Source organism: Otolemur garnettii, unplaced genomic scaffold (genome assembly GCF_000181295.1).
Source record: "Otolemur garnettii isolate 467f Iridium unplaced genomic scaffold, OtoGar3 scaffold00189, whole genome shotgun sequence".
Classification (NCBI taxonomy): Eukaryota; Metazoa; Chordata; class Mammalia; order Primates; family Galagidae; genus Otolemur; species Otolemur garnettii.
Window position 1 is genome coordinate 2,156,175 of NW_003852584.1, and position 13,257 is coordinate 2,169,431.

A 13,257-nucleotide genomic window follows, 5' to 3' on the forward strand; every position below is an offset into this window, starting at 1 on the left:
CCCCCACCCACAAGCTAAAATTGTGCCGTACAGGCAGGTGCAAACTTGCAAAGAGGCAGTTCCAAATGTCTTCAGCAGAGACCTGTGACCCCACAGTTCTTAGGAGCCTTCCAAGGAGAGATTTCAGAGGATTATACTTTCAGGCCCCCAAAGGAGTTACAAGAGTTCCTTAGTTTTATGGAGATATAGCTCATATAGACTACACAGATCTTAAGAATGTAGCTCAATGAATTATTTATTACCAATTGTTCGCAGGTCAAGAAACCTGACATTCCCAGCACCCTCAGAAAGCTCCCTGGTACCCCCACCCACAAGCAGCTGCTGTTCTGACCCTATCTTTGCAAACTGTCAACTACTCTCCTTAGCTGGGTATTTCTGGGATGGGAGGAGTCTGTGCTTTCAGAATTCCATCCCCAACTCTCTTCCCAGCTAAAAGTGGACTTTAGCCAAGGCAAACAAGGCAGATGGAGGCAGCCCTCCAGCCAGCCTGGCATTTGGCTTTTCTGCCCTGCCCTGTGGCTGGTGGGTCAGGTCCCTGAGTGTGGGTGAGCTCCAGGGGCCTTTGTGATGTCAGCGCCCTGCCTCCCGCCCTCACAGCCCCTCACTCCCCCCAGCTGCCTCCCCTCCTATCCCAGAGAGACAGGCAAAGTGGATGATGGGTTCCCGCTGTGCCAAGCTCAGCACGGGCCACAGCACAGGCCATGGCACAGGCCACGGCACCGGCCATGGCAAAAGCCACGAATCCTCCATGAAGAAGCTTGTGGCCTGTGTGAGTCAGGATAACTTCTCCCTGTCGTCAGAGGGCGAGGAAGACGAGGAGGAGGAGGAGGAGGAAGAGGAGGAAGAGGAAGAGGAGGAAGAGGAGCTCCCAGTGCAGGGCAAGCTACTGCTGATGGAGTCTGAGCAACAGGAAGAGGAGGCCGAAGATAGCCCCGCAGCCCAGCAGAGCCCCGAACCCAAGAAGACACACTCCTGACCCCAATGACGGCCTGGGAAGGGGTGTCCAGTGAGAACTTACAGAAAAGAGTCAATAAAAGTCTCCAAGGAGGCTCCTCGTCTCTGGTTTCCCCTAACCCCATGCCTTCTGGTACTGTGTGCCTGTGTATATGTGAGTGCCTGGGGGCACGTGGGGGTGTGCGGGTGTGTGGGGTGGGCTGGGAGGGCAACCAGCTGCCAAGGGAAGCTGAAGAGCAGGGGTTGGTGACCTTGTTCCTGATACCCAGCTGGAGGTTCTCCGTTTAGGTGTAGAAAATGTGGTGGCCTGGACCAGAAATCATCTTCCCCAGTCCCATCTCCAGGGCAGGGGGGATTCCTTGCCAAGCCTGAGCAGACAAGGCACAGAGCACCCACAAGGACAGGGGAATCTGGGAATCTTCTTTCGCACAGACCCCTCCTCCCCCATCTTGCTGCTCTAACTAGTCTTAACAGCACTAGCTTGGAAGTTCAGTAGACCTGGGTTCGACCTAGGTATGTGACCTTTAGCAAGTCACCGTGCCTCCCACCTTCACAGCCCCTCACTCCCCTCCTATCTCAGAAAGATAGGCTCTCTGCTGGGCTGCGGGGCTGTCTTCGGCCCACAGTCTCCAGTGGGTCACAGACTCAACTAAAGTGTTGGGGGGCGGGGAGAGACAGGGCCTGACACTAGGATGTACTGAGCCATAGCAGGTGGGACTGTGGGCAGGCCCAGTCCTTTCTCATCACTGACTCTTCTGTTGCCACCCCACACTCTTTGTGACTGACTGTGCCCTGCCTGGAAGCTACCCCTGCCTTCTTCAAGGGGTCCAGCTCCAGGAGCAGAGACAATGCCCCTATGAAAGCAACAGGAAGTGGGAGTGTGGAGCGGCTGCTGGAAGCAGGTGCAGAGCCCAGCTCAGTGCGCCTTTTGGAGGCACCTGGGGATGTGTCTGCTGCCCACAGGCCCCTGGGTCTCTCATCCCCTCTCCAGAAGAAATGACAAAGGAAGAGCACGCACTTATAGGGCAACTTGAATCTACATCCCTGGTTAAAAATTTAAAAGTTAAAAATAAGTTAAAGGAAAAAATAAAAAGAAACAACACAATCTCGGTCCTGCTTCCTTGCAGTGCTCCAGATATCCACATTGGGCCTGAGAAGGCTCCTGTCAGGGTGGTGGGGATGGGGAAGGGAAGGCAGCATTTCCAGCTGGCCCTCAATTTCCCTAGGGGTTCTGTTTGAGGAGGAGTGGGGTCTTGGGCTACTTGAAGGTAAGATCACAGCTGGGCCTGCAGATGGCAGAGGGCAGTAGTAGGCAAGGGGGAGGCTTCCACTGGCTCGAAACGCCCCTTGGCCCCTTTGGTCCCTGTCATGAGTGACTCAGTGGGCCAGCTTTGTCTCGAGTCTCACTCTTTTCCCTAGGCTAGAATGCTGTGGCATCCTGGCTCATAGCAACCTGAAAATCCTGGGCTCAAGTGATCCTTCTGCCTCAGTCTCCAAGTAGCTGGGATTACAGTGCCCACCACAGTGCCCAGCTAGTTTTTTCTATTTTTAGTAGAGATGGGGTCTTGCTCTTGCTCAGACTGGTCTCAAAATCCTGAACTCAAGTAATCCACCCACTTTGGTCTCCGAGGGTGCTAGGATACTAGGCGTGAGCCTTTGCGACTAGCCTCCAGCTTTATCTTTTTGCTAGAAGCAAAAGCCCAAACGTGCACCTGGCCATCCACATGCCCAGCAAACACAGGTGGAAGCCCTGCTGTAGGCTAGACCCTGTACTACCCCCCAAGGGGCCTGATGGTAACAAAACACAGCCCCAAGAGGACAGGTCACAGTCGTAGGGGTGTGGCACCACCTACAGCAGAGCTGTCAGACAGGGCAATTCTCTTTGGGAGGGCTGGAAAGGCCATAGCAGACGATGGTGGCCACACTGTGTGCTCACAGATGGCAAAGTGGGGAGTCAGCAGTGGAGGAATGGGGGCCATGTGGGGGTGTCCAGAGGCCTAGAGCGTCTTCACAGTGTGACCTGGCACACTCCCCACAACCAGACCAGCTGAGCCCTGCACAGACAGGGCCACAAAGACTAGAGCCACCATGCCCTCTAATCCCTGTGGATCCCAGTGCCCATACAAGGGGGGCACGCCTGGTTTTAAATCCTGGCTTGGCCACTGGCTAGCTGTGGGACTCCAGGCTGGTTACTCAACCTCTCTGAGCCTGTTCTCTCCTTATAAATGTGATAATCATACCTGCTTCACAGGGTGCATTAGTTTCTTAGGATAGCTGCGTCAAAGTACCACAAACTTGGTGTTAAAAAAGAACAGAAGTTTATTCTCTCAAGGTTCTGGAGATGGAGGCATCAGCTGGGCTATGCTCCCTCCAGGTCTTTAGAGGAGAGTCCCTCCAGCCTCCTCCAGCTCCTAGAGGCCCCAGCCGCACTTGTTTTATGACTGTGGACCTCATCTCTGCGTCCCTCTGCATGTGGTCTCTCTTCCCATGTGTCACCTCTTCTATCTCCTACAAGGACATACACCAGCATGCTCTCATTCTGAGATTCTTAGCTTAATGCCATCTGCAAAGACTCTCTTCCACATCAGCTCACACTGGCAGGTTCCAGGGATTAAGATGTGGACACAGATTTTAGGAAGCCTCCATATGGTCCATTACAGGGTCACTGTGAGGCTCAAGGACAAAGCTGCCTGGAAAGGGAGGGGCCAGAGCTCATACAAATAGGAAGTAGGGAAGTATGAGGGTGGTTTTCATTGTGAGTGATCTGACATATTTATTAAGGAATAAACTTTGATCAAAGTGGGTGATAACAATTCTTCATGACCAGAGGTAATGCTGTGTGTGGAAAGTAGAAGTGAGAGGACCTGCTTGGGAGGGGAGGTAGGGACAGAGCGAGTTCCAGGGAGGTAAAAGAGAGGAGTGCAGGCTTAGAGTGGGAGAGCTAAGCCTAAGGGCATCAGCCAAGACCTGGGAGGGGCTGATGGTGGTGGACAGAACACAGGAGTAGGGAGGCCACACAGGCCTGGTGCTCAAGTACCAGCATGGGCTTTCTCCCCAGGTGCTGGGCTGTCGGAATAGGGCAGTGTGATTCAAATGCAGCTCCACTAGCAGGGAGGGAAGCAGAGTCAGGAGGCAGGAACTGAAAGGAGGAAGATGAATTTCCAGGGGCCTCCTGTGGCTTCACAGGCATCTCAGGCGTACAAAAGAATACCAGGAAAGAAGGACAGATACCTCTTTTGTCACGTACAAAAGCCTTAAAAACCGCAGTGATCTAGCCAAGACTGGAAATCAGTGCAAAGTGGGATTTGAATCTGTCTCTACATGTCCTGACTTTAAATCCTGCTGGGCAGGTGGGCTTTCCAGGCAGGCCCCAGGACCCCCCATAGGTCCACTTAGTTACTCTTATCATTCATTCATCCACTGGGCCATCTGACAAATTTCTTACCTATCCCATAGCTATCTGACACTAATTGTCTGTCTTAAAGACCACCTGCCACCCTCCCACCTCACTGGGATCAGGGCTGCACTACTATGACCCAAGCGGCCCGGGTGGAGGGAGAAAACGTGTGCTTGTGAATGACATTTACTGAGCTCTTCCTGTGGGCTGGGCCCGAGCCAACCACTTGACGTAGATTTTCTCATTTAATTCTTCTAATGTCCGCATGAGGTACAGTTATTGTCCCCATTCCACAAAAACAGGGAAATTAGGGCCTGAGAAGGTAAAGGCTTAGGGCTGTTTGTGAGGTAGGAGCAGATTTGGAATGTGGATTCCACTCACTCAGTTCACTCAGACCTAAGGATCCCTACTCTTTACCCACAGATGGGACTGCCCTGAAAGCTGCCCCGCCCTGGGAGCAAGGGTAGGGGTTTGTTCTGGCTGGGCTGCATCTCTTACACCCCCATAGGCTGTGCCATCACAATCGACCCCAAGTATATAAACAGGGGCTGCCAGGGCCTCTGTAAAGCTGGGCTTGCTGGAAGAGGAGGAAGAGGAGGCATTTGCCCCTCCAAGTGTGGCCTCCCATGGACACCAAGATGCAGAACCTTCCTGTCACCCACGCCCAGCCCTATGGCAACTCTCAGCCCCAAAGCCACACCTGCAGCCAGTGCAACTGCAGCCTTCACTGCCAGAACTGCAGCCAGAGTTGCCGACGGAATCAGAGCTGCAGCCCAAGCCGGAGCTCCAGCCAAAGCCCCACTGGCCAGTGCAGACCACCCAGGCTCCGCAGCCCATCCAGGGCCCCTAGTCAATCCAGCCACCGGAGCCCAAGCCCCAGCCTGTCGCCAAAGCAGTGCCAGCAGACCGCACACTCCAACTCTTCCTTGCAGCCCACCAGCCATCGCAGCAGCTGCCCCCGGAACAGGAAGACTTTGGAACGCAAGGCAAAGAAGAGGAAGCCAGGCAAGAGGATCCAGCAGGCATATAAAACAAAGAGGCAGAGCCCAGGTACATCATGCAGGAGGGGAAGGGAGCAGGACAGCTGGCCCTGGGACTGTGAGGTTGAGGTCACAGAGGAATCATAGACAGAGGTGAAGGGGAGGGGAAGAGAAATAATGGTAGACTAGTTTAATGTATACAATGCTTTGAACTGGTTCTTTAAATTGGATGGGTTGACTGGGAGGATGGAAGGATGAGGTGGGCGGATGTTGGGGGAAATAGAAGTTTGGTTAGGTAGACGAATGGATAATGGACTGGGTAAATGGGGTTGGATCAATACAGTGGTTGGGTAGATGGCTGATTTGATTGCTTAGAAGGATATGGTTGGTGGATGAATTGAATGGATATGAGTTTTGATGGCTGAATGGTTGGTTTGATTGGTTAATGGTTGGCTTAGTGAATGGGTAGATGGGTGGATGATGAAAGGTTTGGTAGGTTTACTGGATGAATGACTGGTACAAACTGGATACAAATTGAATAATGAAATGTAGAACAGAGTGAAATGAATGGGTGGAGCACATCAAAAGGACCTTGATGAAAGCTCTACCAGTGCCCTATTCCATCATGAACGAGCAGTCTTAGACCTAACGGTGAGTTTGGTGACTTCATGAAGTGCCCAGCTGTTAAAGGTCCCTTTCTCACTCCTTTCCCTTAGGTCGGAGACACAAGTGATGAGACGGCACTCCCTGGCTTGTTCCTGTGTGTTCCAAGTGAGAGATGCCATCCTGCGTGGAATACTAGGACAAAGTCAATCTTTTTGCAGGAACATGTTACTATGGTGATTTCTATGCAACATTGATTAAAGCTTGTACACTGGAAAACTATCCGAGTTTGCATTTTGATTTCTACGTCACATAATGTTTGGAGTCCTGGCTAGGAAGGAAAACACAGTGAAAAGAGGTCACCTAGAGGGCAGGGACAGGCCTGTAATGGGACCTTATGAAAGCATAAAGAGTGTTGCCAGCACAGGAGCAGGCGTGGATGGGGGTGTGATGCCAAGAAGCCTTGGAAGTGGATGGGCAACATTGTTCCTTTGCCCTATGTGTTCCCATGTGGTGCCCACAGATCCATGGGTATCTCTCGCAAAAGCATGGCAGGAAACAGGCAGGAAGAGAGCTTAGGGATGTGCATTTTATAGTCTAGAGCATCCTGCGTCTGGATCCTGGCTGATGCTCAACCTCTCTGAGCCTTCAGCAAAAGAGTCCCTTAAAGCTGCCATTTCAACAAACTTTTTACTACAGGACCAGGTCTGTTCAGGGGCTATGCTAGGCTCTGGGAACACACAGAGGACACAAAAGGCCCTGCTGGTTAAGACAAGTTGTATCAAGGGTGTGGAGGGAGGCGACATGGGGCAAGGGGCAACTTGGGAAGGTGCTGTCCCTCCAGAGCAGTATGTACAAAAGCTCTAGGGAAAGAGCTTGTGTTCCAAAGACTGGAGTAGCTGCACGCGACATGCAGGTGGTGAAGCAGGAGGTGGGAGCCAGACCACACGAGTTTACAGGCCACTGGGAAGAGCTTGGACATTATTCTCAGTGTGAAGTAGTCATGTGAAGGTCTTCACTGGATGGATGACAGGGTCTGCTGATGGTGCCTCAAAGCTGGCACTGGCTGCCATATGGAAACAGGGGCAGGAGGGGGCAGAGGGGTGGGTAAGATGCTGTGTCAGCGTACCACTAGAGATCTTCCAAGACAGCTGGATTGGAGCTTCCTCCCAAGATCATCCCCAGTGTCCTGCCTTCACCATTCCTCCTGCAGCAAACACTTACTGGGCACCAGCTTTAAGCTGTGGTCCAGAAGGGCAGATAAAGGTCCCTGAACCCACATAACTTACAATTGAATTAGTAATGTGGACACTCATTACTTGTGAGAAAACCTCAGTTTTCTCATCCACAAAATGGGTGTGGGTGCTCTTACTGGGGCAGGGAGGGGTCAATGAGATGGTGTGTGAGAAGCATCTAGGCCCAGGGCTTGGCACAAGTAGGCACTCAGTGAACCTTTTCCATTCAGCATATAGAGTGCTCAGGTTTTTTTTTTTTTTTTTTTTTTTTAGACAGAGCCCCAAACTGTCCCCCCGGGTAGAGTGTCATGGCTCACAGCTCACAGCAACCTCCAACTCCTGGGCTCAAGCGAGTCTCCTGCCTCAGCCTCCCAAGCAGCTGGGACTACAGGTGCCCACCACAACACCCAGCTTTTTCGGTTGCAGCCATCATCGCTATTTTGGAGGGCCTGGGCTGAATTCAAACCTGCCACCTTAGGTGTATGTGACTGGCGCCTTAGCCACTTGAGCCACAGGCACCCAGTCAAGTGCTCAGGTTTTTGAGAGGGGGCACTAGCTGCCAGATAAAAGGATTTGGGAATGGTCAAAGTCTCAGGTAAATTACTTTCTGACCTCCAACCCTATCAGCCTTGGTTTTAGGGTCAGACTCAAGTTTTCCCTGGCTCCCGCACTCCCAGCTGGGAGACGCTGGACTAGCCATGCCTATTCTGGGACATACTTGTCTTGCCGGTCTGATGGGGTCATGATCCTGACTGTGGGTCTCAGCAGGCTCCCAGCATCTGCGCCAGATACATGGCTGCTGGGGTTTCTTTTTGAAAAAGAAAAAGCTGTGAGCTATGATATACAGAGGGTGACAAAGTAAGACTTTGTCTCAAAAGAAAAAAAAAAAAAAGAAGGAATGGGATGAACAGGTAGAGAAGGGAGGTGGGATGGAGTGTCTGCAGTGGGGGTGGGGGGAGCTTCAGGAAGCCTGAGATTTGCAGGACTTTTGAGTTCTGCTGAGCCAGGCCCGGCAGTGGCTTGAAGGAATGACTCAGTGGAAGATCCTCTTTCGGATCTAAGCTGGGTGACCTCAAGCAAGTCTGTAAGTTGGGAGGCTAACAGTGCCTCCCTTGAGGGGTCCCATTAAGATAATGCCCCTGGGCCTGGCTCACACCTGTAATCCTAGCACTCTGGGAGGCAGAGGCGGATGAATTGCTTGAGCTCAGGAGTTTGAGACCAACCTGAGCAAGAGGGAGTCCCCGTCTCGAAAAATAGCCCAGCATTGTGGCAGGCAACTATAGTCCCAGCTACTTGGGAGGCTGAGGCAAGAGAATCACTTGAGCCCAAGAGTTTGAGGTTTCTGTGAGCTATGATGCCACGGCACTATACCAAGGGTGGCAAAGTAAGACTCTGTCTCAAAAAAAAAAAAAGACAAAAAACAAAAAAGATAATGCCCCTGTAGGTGCCCAGCAGAGGGCCTGGTCCTTTCCTTGGGTTCCTTTATCCTCCCCTCACAGTAAGGAAATATTCCAGGCTCTTCACTCTGGGAAGCATATTGTGGAAAAGGAATCATAGACAGATTGTCAGAAGTGTGGTCAGGGACTTTGAGCCTCACTCACCAATGGACCACCCTATTACCTGAGAATTGTCCTTCCGGTGTTATGGCGGGCACGTGTAGTCCCAGCTACTTGAGAGGCTGAGGCAAGAGAAACTTGAGCCCAAGAGTTTGAGGTTTCTGTGAGCTGTGACAGCATAGCACTCTACTGAGGGTGACAAAGTGAGAGTCTGTCTCAAAAAAAAGAAAGCCATTCACACCCACTCAGACAAAGATACTGCACACCAAATACACACACACACATATATGCACACACACACACAGGCCCCACACACTGAAACACACGTGCAGGTGCACACTCACCTGTGCATACTACACTCTTAGTCAGACATATGATGACAAGAGGGAAGTGTCTGACCACAGACTTATTCTTTTCACTTGCTAGGCTGGGTGTGGAGGTGGGGAGACAGCAGATGGGCAGGTCTGCTGCAAACCCCAATCCAGGAAATGAGGAGACATGATAAATTCAGCCACTGAGGCTGGGTGCAGTGGCTCACACCTGCAATCCTAGCACTCTGGGAGGCCAAGGTGGGTAGATTGCTTGAGCTCACCAGTCTCTACTAAAAATAGAAAAACTGAGGCAAGAGGATAGCTTGAACCTGAGTTTGAGGGTGCTGTGAGCTATTTCGCCATGGCACTCTACCCAGGGCAGCAGCTTGAAACTCTGTCTCAAAATAAAACAAACAAAAAAAAATCCAGCCACTGAGAGGGTATGTGGATGCTGAAGGTGACCCTCCTTGACTCTCCTAGGGAGAGATTTAATTTAAATGTTCAATTGGGATGAAATGAGGTCTGAGAAATACTGAAGCCTGGTCTGGCCTGTGGTAGGACTGTCTGCCCAGTCACCTGCGGGGGGTGGGGGTGGGGCTGCTACTCCTGCAGGCCCAAGCGATCACTAAAGAAAAGCCCAGTGGTCTTGGGTTGAAGGGTTGAAGGAAAATCAGCCAGGAAGGAGAGCAAACACAGGTTGAGGGCTGTGATCCTCATCTGAGGGCTGATTCAAGAGGAAAAACATCTCTAACTCTGTAGCCACACAGGCCCAGATTCAAATCTCAGCTCCCACACCCTCTTGCAGGGTGGCTTCCAGCCTGTCTCATGACCTCTCTGAGCCTATTGTGTGTCCCTTGCTTTATGAAGATCACTGAAGGGACATGTTTCTTTTCACTGCATTTAATACTCAGCACAGTGCCTGGCACACATTAGGAGCGCAGTGAATATTTGTTAAAGCAGTGGGAGGAGATGACGCATTAAAGTAACCATGAGATGCCAGTTGTGCACCCATCAACTAAGCAAATAATGGAAAAGCTTGATAATAAGGACTGGCAAGGAGACAGGGAAACACATTGTTGAATGCTGTTGCCAGGGGTAAGTGTGCACAGGCCTGCTGGCAGGCACGGGGCAGTGTCTACCAATAGCCAAAGTGCATGTACCAACTTTCTACATATGTGCACAAGGCTTTTTGGGGAGTCTCAGGGCTACCTTGTTTGCAAGAGCAAAAAACAACCTCTGTGTCCATCCACAGGGAATGGTAAATGGCCATCCTGAGGAAGGTTCTGCAGTAGTTTTTTTTTGTTTTTTTTGAGACAGAGTCTTAAGCTGTCACCCTGGGTAGAGTGCTGTGGTGTTACAGCTCACAGCAACCTCTTACTCTTGGGCTTAAGCAATTCTCTTGCCTCAGCCTCCCAAGTAGCTGGGACTACAGGCGCCTGCCACAACACCTCACTATTTTTTTTGTTGCCATTGTCATTGTTGTTCTAGCTGACCTAGGCCAAGCCAGCCCTCAAACCTGCTAGCTTCGGTGTATGTGGCCGGTGCCCTATCCACTAAGCTCTGGATGCCACCGGTCCTGAAGTTTTTAAGAAAAAATGGGCTTAATCTATACACATGATCTATGCCGACCATCAGGGTATTCTGTCAGGTGAAAAGGGCAAGAGGGAGAAAGGCAGGGAAGCCCTACACAAAGCAACACCACTGTTATGGGTCAAAATGCATGCATGTAAGTGCATAGAAAAAGGCCTGGAAGGACCAGGACTAAGCTGATTCTCGGGACTACCCCGGGGGAGGGGAAATATTTTGATTATTTTAATAAGGAGATGAAAAGTTAAAGAAAAAAAGAGGAATGAGCATCAGTGACACATCCAGTGGCTGCTCGGCAAAGCCTTGTTGAATCTGAGAAGAGACAGTACAGGCGTGCTGAATCTAACATCAGCCTCTCCCTGGGCTTGCTGTCTGGGCAAGGTGACCCAGAAGACCTTCCCCAGAGGGACTCAGCACCCCAGGGCAGGGAGAGGCCAGCCCAACCTGCTGCCTTCCCCAGACCAGTCCTTCCCATAACCATCAGGGTTTGGCTGGGACCTGCTTACCCAGCCCCTTACATGCTTCTCGGCTCCTCAAACTCAAATTCTTGCCTTCCTATGCCAGCCACTCTCTCTTCCCCTCCCTTGGTGAGATTCCTCTTATCCTTTAAAATTCGGTCAAGAATGACCTCCTCCCCCAACCTGCAGGCTCCACCCGGTGCTACTTGTTACATGGAGACAAAGAGCCTGAAGGAACATTCTGGTCAAGTCTCCCCGGGACTGGCCTGTCCACTGGCTCATGTCATTGCTCCCTGGTCTTCCAGACCTCTAGCTTGGACCTGATGCCCCAGCTGGGCACCCTTTCCCCCACCTAAACACATGATATTTTCAGGATTAGGAGAGACCTTCCACCCCACACAACAAAGCAACCTCTCCTGACTGAGGCCTTCAGGATGGTTTCCACCAAGCCCAAGGGCACCCTGAAACACCTTCATTAAGTTCCATCCGCTGCTCAAGCCGTACGTTCCTCCTAGAGAAATGGCAGCGCACAATTTCCAATTCACAGGACACAGGAGAGATGAAATAAAATAATACACAGCAAAGATGGTCACCTGGCCTGCAGCAGGGGCTCAGCAAATGGAGGTGTTTCCCAGGGTCCCCCAGGGAGTGAGGACTGACCCAGAACTTGGGTATGGACTCCCCAGGCAGTGAGTTCTCTTTCCAAGATCTGAATGTCCCAGATGTTCCCTAAGATAATCTTTGTTCCTATTTCAGGGGGTGGTGTAGGGATATCTGAGGGGTCAAGAACAGTCAGGAGGTGTGTCCCAAAGCCACTAAGGTAGCTACTGTGGCTGAATGTTGTCCCACAGGCCAGCTACCAGAGGTCTTTCTATGATGGCTCCTGCGCTTGGATGGTTGTCTCATCCTTTCAGAGTAAAATCCAAACCCTTCTCACAGCCCAACAAGCCTCCTCCTGATTGCTCAGATGTCTGCAAGCCTCTACACTCATTTCCTTGCTCTCTAAACCAACTACAGCCCTCTCCTTTCTGATCTGCATGCATGCCAGTCACCCTCACCACAAGGCCTTTGCACTGGCTATTCTCTCTACCTGGGGTCCTCTTCACCCCACTTTTAGAAAGATCTCATTGCCAATGTCACTTCCTCCAAAAGGCTTTCCTAACTGCCTTATCGCACCCCACAAACACTTGGTCCCTCCATTCTGTTTATTTCCTACACAGCACTTAGCCGGATCTGAATTGGTATGTGAATTCATTGACCCCTCTACATCTGCTTAAAGCCCCTGAGTCCCCAGTGCCTGGCACACAGTAGGCACTCAATAAATACCTGCTGAATAAAATTTAAATACTGAAGAAGCGAAATACATGTCACTACCCCTTCTAAGTAAGGAAACTGAGGCACAGAAAAGCTAAGAAATTTGCTCCAGGTTATACACTTAGGAAGTGACAGATTTAAATCCAGACCAGAGAATAACAGAATTGACAATATGAGCCCCACAGCTCAGGGATCCCAGGGGCACAGACTATCACAGGAAGCTTTCCCACCCGTGCATACAGGAAAAAGAGGGCTGAGGAGTGCCGGAGGCAGAGGGCAATTTCAGGATTACATGCCGTGACCGTGACCGGGTCTACTTTTCCCAGCAGGATGTCACCAAAGCTGGAAAGAGAAACTGAAAAACTGAGCTCCATGGGCCATGACCTTCACACTCCCTAGCTGTTAACTGGGCCCCTCACTTCTAGGATACCAGGAGAGCCGTGGTAGACAACTATCCCACCCTGGCTGTTGTCTAGCAAGTTGTGGAAATAGAGCTGATTCATCTGCCCTGTGATAAGAAGTCACATGTACTAGGCGGTGCCTGTGGCTCAGTGGGTAAGGTGCCAGCCCCATATACTGAAGGTGGCAGGTTCAAACCCAGCCCCAGCCAAATTGCAACAAAAAAATAGCCAGGCATTGTGGCGGATGCCTGTAGTCCCAGCTGCTCAGGAGGCTGAGGCAGGAGAATCGCCTAAGCCCAGGAGTGGGAGGTTGCTGTGAGCTGTGCTGTGACGCCACGGTGTTCTACCGAGGGTAATAAAGTGAGACTCTGTCTCAAAAAAAAAAAAAAAAAAGTCACGTGTGCTGAGCACTTACTCTGGGCCTGGCACTTTGCTGTGGGCTTTGTATGTGGTCCCCCAGG

At 51.3% G+C, this 13,257-nt stretch overlaps 2 protein-coding genes across 2 annotated transcripts; both read left to right on the forward strand.

Annotated features, from left to right (window-relative positions):
- Nucleotides 1-655: 655 nt before the first annotated feature.
- On the forward strand, nt 656-976 carry PRM3 (protamine 3). Its single transcript, XM_003800915.1, has one exon. The coding sequence runs from the start codon at nt 656-658 to the stop codon at nt 974-976; it is 321 nt and encodes a 106-aa protein (XP_003800963.1).
- A 3,983-nt stretch (nt 977-4,959) lies between these two features.
- Nucleotides 4,960-6,064, forward strand: TNP2 (transition protein 2). The gene is made up of 2 exons (XM_012812097.1): nt 4,960-5,401; nt 6,048-6,064. The coding sequence occupies exons 1-2, from the start codon at nt 4,978-4,980 to the stop codon at nt 6,062-6,064; spliced, it is 441 nt and encodes a 146-aa protein (XP_012667551.1). The 5' UTR covers nt 4,960-4,977.
- Nucleotides 6,065-13,257: the final 7,193 nt, after the last annotated feature.